The sequence below is a fragment of the Limulus polyphemus genome, unplaced genomic scaffold (assembly GCF_000517525.1).
Source record: "Limulus polyphemus unplaced genomic scaffold, Limulus_polyphemus-2.1.2 Scaffold2925, whole genome shotgun sequence".
Classification (NCBI taxonomy): Eukaryota; Metazoa; Arthropoda; class Merostomata; order Xiphosura; family Limulidae; genus Limulus; species Limulus polyphemus.
Genome location: NW_013668535.1, coordinates 97,609 through 112,303, shown reverse-complemented (window position 1 = coordinate 112,303; position 14,695 = coordinate 97,609). Strand labels below are relative to the sequence as shown.

General features: G+C 31.1%; 1 protein-coding gene across 2 annotated transcripts in view; it reads right to left on the bottom strand.

Moving 5' to 3' along the window:
- LOC106468232 (E3 SUMO-protein ligase PIAS2-like) overlaps positions 1–14,695 on the bottom strand; it is a 63,251-nt gene that overhangs the window by 39,834 nt on the left and 8,722 nt on the right. For both annotated transcript variants that reach the window (XM_022396565.1, XM_013928645.2), the window contains exon 4: positions 8,499–8,583. In XM_022396565.1, the coding sequence (XP_022252273.1) occupies positions 8,499–8,583 (85 nt within the window). The remainder of the gene's footprint in view (positions 1–8,498; positions 8,584–14,695) is intronic.

The window sequence follows — 14,695 nt, the reverse complement described above, 5'->3', positions numbered from 1 at the left end:
CAATCTATCTGTATATCTCTCTATTGCTGGCTTTATTTGCCGAGCTTATATACTAAAAAAAGGGCGCCTGGCAAACAGTTGGACATTCGCGAGGTTCCTTGATAATTCATGATAAAAACTCCAGCATGCATGCTCCCAGCGTCACGTGACTTCCGCTGTCATAACAATATTCTGTTATATTTGTAGTAAATTTTTTGTAAAGAAACAAGGTTAAAACATTACAGAAGTCATCATAAAAGCACATTATGCATATTTTGGAATAAAACTTGGGGATCAAGACAAATCATAGGCTAAGCAGAAAGTTTACACCATTTGTGTTGAAGAGTTGAGACAATGGACTAAAGGTAAGAAAAAGTCTTTGCCTTTTGGAATTCCAATGGTCTGGCTTGAGCTTAGAAACCACAGAGATTACTGCTATTTTTGCTCATGTAATGTGCAAGGCTACAACACTGGAACTAAAACTATATTCACCTTCAATCCGCTATAAGACCTGTTGCTCATGGATGTGACGTAACTGTACCACTTCACTGGAGACTCTTGATGCAGTTTCATCTGATTATGAATCTGATATCAATAGAAATGATGATAATGATTGCTTTCAACCTGAAATGTCTGGTGAACCACAACTTTTCACATGAGGTGAACCTAATAATTTGGGCTTGATAAAGCAGTTTGTAAAGGTCTTAAACAAATATGACAACTGCTTCAAGTATCTATGTGGGCAATTCCCAGCTCTTTCAGAAGCTAAACTTTAAGAAGGGATTTTTGTTGGGCCTCAGATTAGGAAATTAACTTCAGTTGAACAGTTCGAAAGGACAATGAAGAAAGTTGAAAAAAGAAGCATAGATTGCCTTTAAAGATGTTAATGACAAATTCTTAAGAAACAACAAAGACCTAAATTACAAAAATATTGTCAATAACATGCTCAATAAATTCAAAGAGTTGGGTTGTAATATGAGCTTGAAAGTTCATTTATCACATCACATTTTGAATATTTCCCTGAAAATTTTGGTGTCGTCAGCAAAGAAAGGTTTCATCAAGACATCAGGGAAATGGAGCGGAGGTATCAGGGAAGTTGGAACATCAGCATGATGACTGATTACTACTTGTCATTGAAACAAGATGCTCCAGATGCAATACATAAAAGAAAGTTTTGAGACTAAAAGACGTAGATTTCACAAAAGAAATCAGGATGAATGAGGATGTATATTCCATAACATTAATGTTCTTCCATTTTCTTCAGTTTATTTATATGTTTGTTAGCAAACATAATAATAAAAAATGTTCATTGTTATAAACTAAATAATAATTTGATCTAAGTAAGAGATTTTCTTCCCAATTTGTAAAAAATCCTTATGTGATAGAAAAAAAAATTTATATTATTTTCGAAATTTGTGTAGCTGAATTATGGAAAATCCATTATTAAAATCAAAACAACTTTTATAAAGTTTAATTTTGCAGGCTTGTGTTACCTTACTTGCTTGGAAAGATGCTCAATATTTCTGAATGTTAACAAACAAAACAGTTTCTAAATAAGTGATGTGAAAAGCAAAAAATATAATGACACCTATAACACCTTTGAGTTCTAAAATCATTATAGAAAGTTCTCTTAGGTAACTAAAAGCAATGTTATTCTCCTGTACAAGTCCTACAAGTCCACTGATCCATATTTGTTTTACTGCTATCCTATTGTCTATATGTTTTTGTTTCCATGAAGTTTCAATGAAGTGAAATACTTTACATAAGGCTCAGTAAATTACTTTTCTTTTTGAAACAATACGATTATGTGTATATCAGATTTGTAACAACAAAAGCTTATTAACATCATTAGTATCTGCATGTAGCCTAACTGCTGATCTTAAAGTACTTATCACAAAAGTCTGAAATTAAATAAGTATAAACCTAACCTAAAAAAAGAAGTGTAAAATACATACCACAGTAACTGTAAGAAATAAGTTATTTGTTTTATATAGAGCATTTCCTTAATACGTGAAGATTAAACATTAATAGAACTATGCACTGAGCTAGTTGATGTGTTATTCCAAGCTAGAACATCATTGAACAAATAAACTAGCTTCAGGATCGGACTATAAAATCAGGTCATAATCCAATTAAATAAATATTTGACAAAATCTTTTAGATGGTGTCATCTAGTGCAGTGTTTCTCAACCACCAGTCCATCACAACAACTTTGCTAGTTTTTCACTGTACTTGTGTTTTGGTGGTCTGTGACAGTTTAGTGAACCAGCCTCTGGTAATGAAAAATTGAGCTAGTGGACTTTTTCAACATTTGTGTTATTTGAATTCTAAAAGTGAATTCTATCTTTAAGACTATCAAAAATCTTCAGACATTACTCTAAACAAGATATTCATTTAGAAAGATAACAGACAAAACAAACATATCAATCAAATCTCTCTCTGGCTCTGAAGGGCCAAGTCCTAATGATAGTAGCCTAGGCCTAACCCTAGATTGCATAGTCTTGAAGAAATAACTGTCATTGTTAAATAAAGTTAAACATTTATAACAAAAAAGGTATATTAATATCTATATTAAAGTACAAATTTTACAGATAAGAAGCCAGATTTAAATTTTGATTTTTGCAGCAACTTTGTAGATTGTAAAATTTTTATGGCTAAATTGTTGTGTTTATGATATAAATACCATACTCTGGAATCATTTATTAATCTTCAGAACTATGATCCAAAATTCCAAGCATTCTAAAACACAATATTACAATGTGAAAGTTCTTGCCTCAATTAGCAATGAAAGGTCTAAGCCAACAAATACAAAATATTATGATTTCTACAAGAAACAACACACAATTTCTCTCTTCAATCATTCCAAAGAAAACACAGTTTATAATATTGTAATGTATTCTATCATTGAGCAGCTTCTTTTGATTATTTGGTAAAAATAATTCCAAGTCCATTCCACAAAACGATAACAAATTAATATTTTTTTGAATAACGTTTGCTGAAGGCTATATTCACTTGTAGGCCTAATGTACTTGTATAATTCATCAGCTGAATACCTTAGCTAACTCATTGTTAATTACATCACAGACAAACAGATGCAATAACTCTCACTTTAGAACTTGCTAACTGGATCACAGAAATGAATAACTCACTGACTGGAACTGAACTGAACTCACTCATCGAATACTCATTAATTCATTAACTGTTCACTACTTCTTTGATTCTCGTACATATATTAGCACCATTATTTCTACTTACTGCATAAAAATTCTAGATTACATCATGATCATTTACAGGCATATGAAAAGATAATCACTTACTTACTAAGTCAGAATTCTTATTTGAAACCATAGAAACATTTCCAAACCACTAAGCTCATAAAGCTTTGCTCCAGTCCTTTCTATTGTTATATTTTACATAAGAGGCTACTACATTAGTTACACATGATTATTGCTTTCATAAAAATTAAAGTAATTCACTTTAACTGTCAAACCAGTAATAATTACACTACTGTTATTAAAGTAATTCACTTTAACTGTCAAACCAGTAATAATTACACTATTGTTATTAAAGTAATTCAATTTAACCAGTAATAATTACACTACTGTTATTAAAGTAATTCACTTTAACCAGTAACAATTACACTATTGTTATTAAAGTAATTCACTTTAACCAGTAATAATTACACTATTGTTATTAAGGTAATTCACTTTAACTGTCAAACCAGTAATAATTACACTATTGTTATTAAAGTAATTCACTTTAACCTCCAAACCAGTAATAATTACACTATTGTTATTGAAGTAATCCACTTTAACCAGTAATAATTACATTATTGTTATTAAAGTAATTCATTTTAACCTCCAAACCAGTAATAATTACACTATTTTTATTAAAGTAATTCACTTTAACTTCCAAACCAGTAATAATTACATTACTGTTATTAAAGTAATTCACTTTAACTTCCAAACCAGTAATAATTACATTACTGTTATTAAAGTAATTCACTTTAACTTCCAAACCAGTAATAATTACACTATTGTTATTAAAGTAATTAACTTTAACTTCCAAACGAGTAATAATTACACTATTGTTATTGTACCAAACAGTGCAACAATAAATGGTTAGTAGGCATTTCAAAAACACTAAATAATTATTCCAATGTACCATTACTTATTAATGAAAAATCATATGTACAAAATTTCCTTGAGTCAACTACCATGCTACAAAATACATTTAACTGAAAAAGTCTGTATAAACTTACAAACTTAGGGAAGTGACATCACATAATAGGGGCACAGAATCCTTCAACTATTCAGGGTTCTAGATAACCCACAGTCCCGAGTCCCACACACGATAATTTGTCAAGATGCATGAGATTTGACCCCGTGGGTACAGAATATGCACCACAAAATGCCCCTATGTAAGGCAAGCACAAGTACTTTGCTTCAAACTTTGTACCATAACAAACAAAAGAGCATACAGTTTGCACACAGCTGTCCACAATAAACTTCTAAACTTGTTTCCTTTTTGTATGTGATTATTTTGTGTTCTTTGGTGCATTATTTAATTAAAGAGAAATTATTTAATGCAGTAGTATAATTAGTATAAAAAGTAGGGTTAAGTTTCCTCAACACTCAAGAGCATGTGTATTATTTATTATTATAAAAGTAATTAAAATGTAAAATTGAAATCTTTTTAGGTTAGGTAAAGTATAATGAATATCAAATATAAAATTTTTTTTATGAAGTATATTCATGAGTAGTTTATGCGATATGTAATTCAATATCGTAATGTGAACTGCATGTTTGCCACATAATTTGCAATTTATATGGTAGTTAGACATGGTTCAAATGGCAATAAAATTTAAGTATAAAGAAATTTATACTGTTACGAGCTTGAAGCTACTTAGGATACAAATTGTGGTTTTCTGTTACAATTTGCATTCATTCCAGAAAGAAAACAGGGGAATTTATAAATATTTCCTAATTTTTTATAGTGGTTATAAGGTCAGTTAAATCAACCGACCTCATATAGAGTTAGGGTAAAGAAAATAACATATAAAATATAAAGTTTTTCTGAAAAAAAACAACAAAAAAACATTTCATATTTATTTAGGAGGTTTTAGGGTTATGCAAATAATATTTGAAAATTTTCAGATGAAGAAAAGTATTTTTAAAATTATCATGAAAATTTCTTTGCACTCATAAACTATTAAAGGGAAACAACATGCAGTGTAAATTGTTAATAAAGTTTTTCATTGAACATTAACAAGTTCTTTTCCACTTACAGAAGGTAAACATGTAGCATACATTAAATAAAGTTTTTCACTGACACTGAAGTGCTTTTTTCCTTTTCTTTTGAGTTTATTAAATTGTACCTGTTGAACCCTTGAAAATTAGTTTGAGACCCTTAAAAATCTCACTGGGGCTCTTGAATAAAAAAATGGAGAGTCTGGGACCCTTCACTGTGGGATCCAAGTGAGAACCCTGCTATTTTAAAAGCAACATGATGATGTGGCTATTATCTCAGATATGAAACCACATCTATCCTATACGGTGAAGGTTTCAACGTTTCTTACACAAAGGCACATTCTTGATCCTTCAAAACACGTACTTTTACTTTTAGCAGAAGTTGTACTCACACTTAATGCCTTCACTTTCTAAAGTAACTACTACACACAGATCTAAGGGGTCACTATGGGTATAAAAATGGATCCCATCTTCTCCAATCTCTTTGTTGGATACATCAATAATTTCATGCTTGGTCATTACAATGGATCAGTACCCATAATGTATTGCCTAAACAATGATGACATATTAGGGATTGCATAAATGCCAAAACCATATTTAGAGCCATTTCTACACTAAGCATCCTCTGTATTTAGAATTAATATTGAAAATATCCAGTGGCAGTGAATGTGTTAAAGAATTGTTACTATATCATAAAACAATGGGGTTCCACAACCCCAAGATTTGCACCTGTTCATACAACATTAAAGAATATGGTTATCAATTATAAATTAGGAACATAAGACAATTTAAAAATAACAATAAACTTACACTTTATTTAACACTTAAGTATACCTGTCAACACTGAGAGGTGCCAAATCAAGAGAATTTTTGTGGAGACAACAAAATATTGTCCCCCTGATGGGGGGGGGAGCATGCTCCATCAGAAAATTTAGAAAAAATAGGTGCACTTTTATGAATTCTGGGTAACTTCAGACATTTATTTACGCCTATAAGATTGAAATGATGTTTTCATTTAGGGTGGGCTATCTACTAAGATAATCACACTCATCTGCTAATATTGTTATATACTTTTACTATAAGAATAGAAAAAAAAATAAACATATCCTGATTAGTGTTCTTTGTCATATATGTATGCTGCACTTATGGCATCTTTCAATACCTGTTTGCTGGGCTTGAATTTACTGGCTGAGGAATCTGAGTTAAACTTGCAGTTTAAAAGTGCATATACTGTCTCATGCCCTAAATCAGTTCTGTTCCTGTTACGATATTTCTCACCATTGAAAATGTCCTTTCACTCAATGCATTGGAATGTGGTACAACAAGCAGACAGTATAACACAACAAAGTATAACAATGTTACACAAAATGAGTAAATATTTACTTTATCCTGGTTGGCATTCTGTGAAGTTGGATTTTGCGACTATTCTTTTTGTTAAATTATTAAAAAGGTTGATATCAGTAGATCCTGGTCGTGTGTCGGGAGATCTGGAAACAGGACTTCATGTCGGGAATATCCTGCCAAAATTGGGAAAGTAAACAGGCCTGCTTAAGTATTTGGAGATTTGGCAGTGGGTAGACTTGTTCCAATTTAGGGACAATGGCAACTGGCCTTAATAGCTTTGAAATAACAAAGACAGGGCAAACAAGTTCATGCCAATGAGAATACAATCTTAGACCCTAAAATCACAAGGTATGTGAATAATGTTAGGACACTGCACCTAATTAATTATTTGATATGATTCAGATACCTAAATTAAATTGAATTAATGTATGGTAAATTACAAAGGTCTTAAATAAAATTCCATAAATGCAATGTAATCATTGTACCTAAGTAATTTATTACATTGTTTAATTCCCCCAGCTCTATCAGACACAACACTGCCCTTTCTCGACATTAACATATGCATACCACTTGACCATTCGTATACATTATAAAGAAACAGATTCACAGACATACTTACTTCCTCAACCTTTCCACTGGTACAGTAACAAAATGTCAAGGTCACACAAACACTTTCCACAACAAAGCAAGCTATGTAGTGATGATAATGATTACAAACAAAAACAAAAGACATGAAAACTTTTTTTTCAAAAGAGGCTATCGTGATTCTCTCATCCATGATGCAGCCACCAAAGTTAGTTCATATACTTAAGTAAAAATTCTTCACCTTATCAAAAAAGAACACACTTGTGCTAAACATCAAAACAAAAAGAACAAAGACTAAACATTTACATAACATTTACAGAAGAACCAACTGTTAAATGTATTTTCAAGAATCCACCTATTATAGTTAACTGACGTGACCCATACCTAAGAGGAATCTCTGGATACAGCACTCTTAAACAACAACAGATATACAAGAAAAATATGTTAATTTCAACATAAGACAATCCTTCAAGTACACAACTGAATGTATCGTTTATTGTATAATTTGTATAAAGTGCAGTAGTTTATACACTGGACACACAGGCCACTGACTCAGTAATCAAGCACATGAACATCTGAGTCATATTAAACTGCAGAACCAAGATAAATGTATAGGAAAACATTTTAACAATTACAAGTACATAATCGAAAACTTTTTGATTCTGGGACTTATACATGCTACAACAGACATTTGCAAAAGATGACGACTAGAAAGGAAATTAATCTACAATCCGGGAACCCTACAGCCACCTGGTTTAAATTAACAGTTTTCTTTCTTATAGAATTTCATCTTTCCATACTGTTTCAATTTCATCTTGTATTTTTCTTATCTTTTTTTCCTTTTCTTTGAATTGTACTATGATTTCTATGATATTCATGTGAAATTTGTAATTTTCAAAGAATTTTGTAACTCGACATTTAAATTGTTCACACAATTTCCACATTCTTAACATGCATTTTTGTTTTAAACTTTATGATCTGATGAAGAATGCTAATTCAAAACATCATCTTCTAGATGTAGAAATATATAAAGCTTGGAAATTTTGTAACCTATTCATCAATTTCTGTCTTTTGTTGCCTATACAGATAACTACATTTTCTTTTTAGCCGTGGCATGGTGGCTCATAGAATGGCTCTGGGTTTTTTTTCAAGTACACACTATTAGCTCATAGTTCCATCTCTTGACCAATATGAGATCTAATTACAGCCACAGCTATTGAGGATTTCCTCTTGTTTTTTTTACAGAATTGCTTAACTTTGGGCTTGGAGTGATGTTATAAAAACTATTCAGACACTGCTATATAAGAAGCTTATGATGAAGAAACATAACAGGAAACCTACCGTGACATTGCTATATCATGGGCTTGCTGGGGGGTTAAATGAAAAGTAAAGCTATCTTCTTGAAATCTCCCTGGTTTTGTGGGCACTGAAAAAAACAAATGCCATTGAAAATGAATTCATTTTCAACAATTAACTAACAATTTTAAAAACTTGGCACTTGACCACCCAAGTATTTTAATTTCTAATAATACTTTTTCTAATTACCTACAAACTAGAATGTGGAATAAGCCCAAGACATACATTACAGTTTGGTTCTTGTTTTAGATCAAAATTAAATGAGGGAATCAAGCAAGAGAAATAATTACATTACATGGTGATTTGTTGTACATGCCATGGTGGTATTATCCCCATGAACATGACAACATGGTGATTAATCATACATGTTATGTTTGTGTTATCCCCCCATACAAGTTATAAACACAGTGATTCGTTATATATGTTATAGTTGTGACACCCCCATGGAATTATAAGAAGGGTGATTCCAGAACTGACCCCAAGAACAATAAATGACTGAATAAACAATTAATTTTAACTAGACCCCATAAAACCTGTCACAAAACTTTATTTGTATGCACATTAATATGCAAAAGTTTTTGTTTTTTTTTTTTGTATAAGGAATGAATTGACCCTTATAAATTAATACCAAAGAAAATTCATAATTTGTTACAAAATATATATATATGGTTCACAACTTCTGATTTCTAAGTTAATTGCTAAGATACCTCAGATAAAATAATATCATGAAAGAACTTGAACAGCTACAATATAATCAATCTTACCATGAAAGACCAGAGCACTTATAAAAACATAAATTTAATCTACCTTAAAAGTCATACAAATATGCTTAGTTCACCCTTTCAAAAAACACATTTTGTAAATGTTGATAAAAAAAATATTTTTAATAATACAAAATATTGTGTAGGCTTAATGTTTTATGCTCACATTAATAGTAAGTGAAACAGACGAGTGCCACAGTTACACTAAAGCTTTAACAGTCTTGGAAACTTGAACTAACAGATAAAATATCCCTCAGTAACAATGCCTAACCCAGTAAAGGAATAGCTATAAGCTTCTTTGCTGTAGGATGCAGATTTGAGATATTGTGTCTATAAACATTGAGAATAAATTCATATTATATTCAGAAGTCATTAAGCATCATTTTTAAAATAAATGGTCATTCCAGACTAGACTAATACTAGTTCTGTAACTTAGTAAGATGTAAAGTATTCAGGATAAGGTTCAACCACAATTATTTGTATAAAACAGTGTCACAGTATATAATGAATCAGTAAATACAATTTTGATGTGCACCTGGTCAGTTTAAACTACATCCAACTATAAAAAATATGTAATGCCTAAGTATATAATAGCAGCAACAGTTCCCCAGAGTTCTTTCAGTGCTGGTATAATGACCATTCCCCCTTCTTAACACACACAGCTGCAACAGTTCTCAACAATTCTTTCAGTGCTGGTTATAATGACCATTCCCCCTTCTTAACACACACAGCTTCAACAGTTCCCCACAGTTCTTTCAGTGCTGGTAGTAATGACCATTCCCCCTCTTAACACACACAGCTGCAACAGTTCTCAACAATTCTTTCAGTGCTGGTAATAATGACCATTCCCCCTCTTAACACACACAGCTGCAACAGTTCCCCACAGTTCTTTCAGTGCTGGTAATAATGACCATTCCCCCTTCTTAACACACACAGCTTCAACAGTTCCCCACAGTTCTTTCAGTGCTGGTAGTAATGACCATTCCCCCTTCTTAACACACACACAGCTTCAACAGTTCCCCACAGTTCTTTCAGCGCTGGTAATAATGACCATTCATTATAACTTAAATATTTAACAGGTTTTAAAAAATTAAGTAATTCTACTGTATTAAAAAATCACATTGTTCTGTAAAGTAAAATTATAACACTTTAGCTTAAAAAAAGTACTTCACTTCATTAAAAATGTGTTCATTTACAAAATAAAACTACATATTAAACATATTGTTTAAATACATCTATCTGTCTACTTTTAGATACACTTTGCTTAAAGTAAAATGTCTGGAACTGTTCAGCACAAAGTATGTATTAGATAGCCATAATTCAACAATTATATACTTTTCAAAAAGATGGGGAGGAAACTACGTATTACATATATTGCTTGAATACATTTATCTGGAACTGTTCAGCACAAAGTATGTATTAGATAGCCATAATTCAACAATTATATACTTTTCAAAAAGATGGGGAGGAAACTACGTATTACATATATTGTTTGAATACATTTATCTGGACACTATTACATACACTGAAACTTCCATTTTACAAATAAAGACCAGGTATGTTGAATTGATGTACATGTTATATGTTTTGTTCCACTGCACTACAAAAAAACTTCAGAATGGAAGAGCTCGGAACTTGAAATGAACTTTCAACATATTATATAACTTCTACAAAATAAAATATCTTGTTTTATATGTGAGGTTCAGAGGTGTAGTGGGATGAGAACATGTGGGCACGGCATACCTTTACTTTTTTTTTAGATGAAATGCCATACCGCCACTATTTCAACTTTGAAATTTATTTTCAATAATTTTCATAATTCAATCCTACAGGTTTACATTGTGGCAGGATGTAACCGTAGGGATACTGTGGAGTTGAGGTATGTCATAATTTTAGATGCACATCTTAAAACTATTCACATTTCTTAAATTACAAGTCATTTAAAAACAGAATTAAAAAAAAAATATTATTACTATTATTGTAACTCTAGAAATGCTACAGGAAACAATTTAAGAACATGTGGCAAATTATCTCCTGAGCAGCAAATCATATTCAAACTGACTGCCACAGATATTTGCTCCACTTTACATATGAATAGAAATGATGAATATTTAAGAAAAGCTCAGTGTGTTGAATTCAATAGCAACACACTCGTTACTTTTACCATCATCAGATACAAATGAACAAAAGCTCACTTTTATGCATATTTAGAGTTAACTGCACATAAGTTAGGAAGTGACATTACTGGCACCCACTTTTAAAAGGTTAGTTTTGTTGCCCATCTTGCATGTTTAGTTTTCTCAAATGATTTTTTTTGTTAGATTATTTTTAGGTAGATGTGTATGTATGTGTATATATATATATATATATATATATATATATTAGCACAATCGGTTTATTTTACTGTGTATCAATGTTTTTTTCTTTAACTCTCTCACTGTGGGCTTGGTCAAATACACCTTGTTCATAATCCCAAATTGACCTTTATAGTTTCCATACTACAACTTCTAACATGTTTTGTGTATCTTCACGAATTCCAACCTTTCAGTAATTATTAAGTAATTTGTAAACAACAATTAAAAAAAAACATAATTTTTAATAAAGTATTTTCACTAAATATTTCTCCATGACTACATGGAGTCAAAGTGCAAAGTTAATTTCATGTTAAGATTAAAAATACTTTTCTTCATCTGAAAAATCTCAAATTTCACTTGTATAATCCCTAAAACCTCCCAAATAAATTTCAAACGTTTTTATTTTCAGTGAAACCTTTTACTTTTGTTATTTTCTCTACCCTAACTCCATATGAGGTTTATCAATTTGACTGACCTTGTAACCACCAAAAAAATATTTAAATTACCCATTTTTTATTTTCAGAATGAATTCAAATTGTAACATGAAACTACACTTGTTTATCCTAAACAGCTTTAAATTTGTAACAGTATACATTTGCTTATACTTAATTTATATTGTTTTATTGCTCTTTGAATAGTGTCTAACTACTATCCAGGCCATTATAAGTTCAAAAGCACTCAAGGAACATGCAGCTCACATTACGCTATCAAATTACATTACCCAAGAGCTGCTCGCATGCGTACCTCATGAACCATTTTAATTATATTTTGTAAATCACTTAGCAAATGTGTAGCTCACATTACCCTATAGAATTAAATAACGCACAAGCTATTTTCAAGTGTCAGTCATGAAAAAATCTTTTATTATTATTATTCTTTATTTTACCTAATCTAACCTAAAAAGTTTCTAATTTTTACATTTTTGTTACTGTTATGATACTTAACAGAGAATACACATGAAAAACAAGAAATAAAGTACTTAACTAGGTCTTATTTTTGCTGTTGACTTTTGATGACACTTAACCCTACTTTTGTTTTTTATAGTAATAGTACTACTGCACTAAATAATTTTTTTATTTAAATAAATAATGCACCAAAGAACACAGAATAATTACATACAAAAATAAGACAATTTCCCATAACTATCCCAATTTTTCTGGCTTTCTAACTATAAAACAAGAGCTATTACAAATTCAGTTAAATTCACTGATGTGTTACCTGTAGGAATAAAGTTTGAACTGGAAATGAAATAGACAATTCTCTGTACAGAAAATAGTGTAATGTAATACATCATTTGATACATTTAAACCTTGGTTTTCTATTGGTAGTAAGTAATATAGTATTAAACGTCAGAGACAGCTATTGGCAATTTCTGAAAGAGAAGATGTGACAGGTGGGTGTGGCAAGAGGGGTCTGTAACTAAATAGGATTGTAGAGAAGAGGGGATTCCTAGCGAGAAAATATCAGATTTATCATACTAGGGGAAATTTAGGATTTTTTTTTAATATTATCATGTAAAATTATGAATTTAAAACTTATATACTATTAAAATTTAGATTATTAGCTTTGTTTTTATAATTTATTCGTACACCATGACAAGGAATTTTGAATATAACTCACTAAAACCTCATGACATGTACAGAAAAAGATGCCTGTAGCAAAAGAGCTAATTACCATAACAAATAAATGTGTAAATAAGTGCATTTTTCTAAATAAAATTACTGTGCTGATTGTAGAAGATGCAACTATGAACTATTCATTGGAAAAATAAGTAAATTGGTCTTGGATAAAGTTGTGTATCAAATTAAATAAACTATGTTGTTAACAAAAAGTTTAAACTTTAAAGAAAAATCTCAAAGATTACAAGATAAAATGTAACCAAGATTAGAACAATTAGTGAACAGTGTAAAAATCAGCTTCTATTCTTAGCATAAAAAACCTGGGTTATACTGTGGGGGTCAAGAACCCATTCTTGATTCACAGAGGCAACAAAGCTCCTCTACTATTTCCAATGACTTATGTAGCTACCCTAATAAGGATTTAACCCCCCCCTCAAAAAAAAAAAAAAGAAACCTGTCCAAAATACATGTGCACATGTACTATGTTTGGTTCTGCCCCCTGGGGAATAAGACACAGTTTCAAATGTGGTACTCTCTGGCCAGGAACACAAAAACTGATACCAGATTTGGGTAAAATGACCCTGAAAACTGCCTCCTGGAATCCAATCATGCAATCTTCAAACTGTGGGAGGCGTTCATTGACAAACAGGAATTAAAAGTACTAATTATAAATCATGCTTAATATACAATCATTTATATTTTTTTGTAACCATAAAAAAATGAATTAGGAATATACATTTAATTCCACTTACATAAATATACAGTCTGGTTTTCTGAACATAGCATGCTTCTTTGTGATATTAATTACAGTACTTTTACATTAAGCATTCCTGATTAGAAAACCACTAATGTTTAATTTTAGTTTCGTGATGAAAGTTCAGTTTTTATATTTCAAAAAGGTGATTTTGGGTAAAACAATGTCATTCATTCTTCTTTGACATATCAGCATCCAAACAGTACATGAATGTTAAATTAAAACATATATTAACATATATACACAGTGTGGTCACAAGTAAATAGACACCACCTTTTCAGAAAAAATGAAATTTTTCAGTCATATTCATGTGAATTGATATATTTATAATTTAATTAATATCTAGTAGATCTTCCTTTCACTTCGTGGAGTTTGTTGATCCTTAGGGGCATCGTAAGAATCATCTCATCAATTTTAGATTGTGGGATTTTCTCCCACTCTTGCTTCAAACTTGGAGTACATCGCTCTTCGAAGTTGGTTTTTTGGTTGTTTCTTGACTTGCCGGTCAAGTATGGCCCAGAGGTTTTCGATGGGGTTCATGTCAGATTGGCTCGGCCATGGCAACTTCTGGATACCATTTTCTTCCTGCCACTTTTGGGTGTTTCTAGTAGTGTTGAACAATGTTGTGTCCTTGTCCATGAAACCCGAGGAATAAAGTGGCAAGAGTCCTTCCTCCAATATTTCGACGTATTTC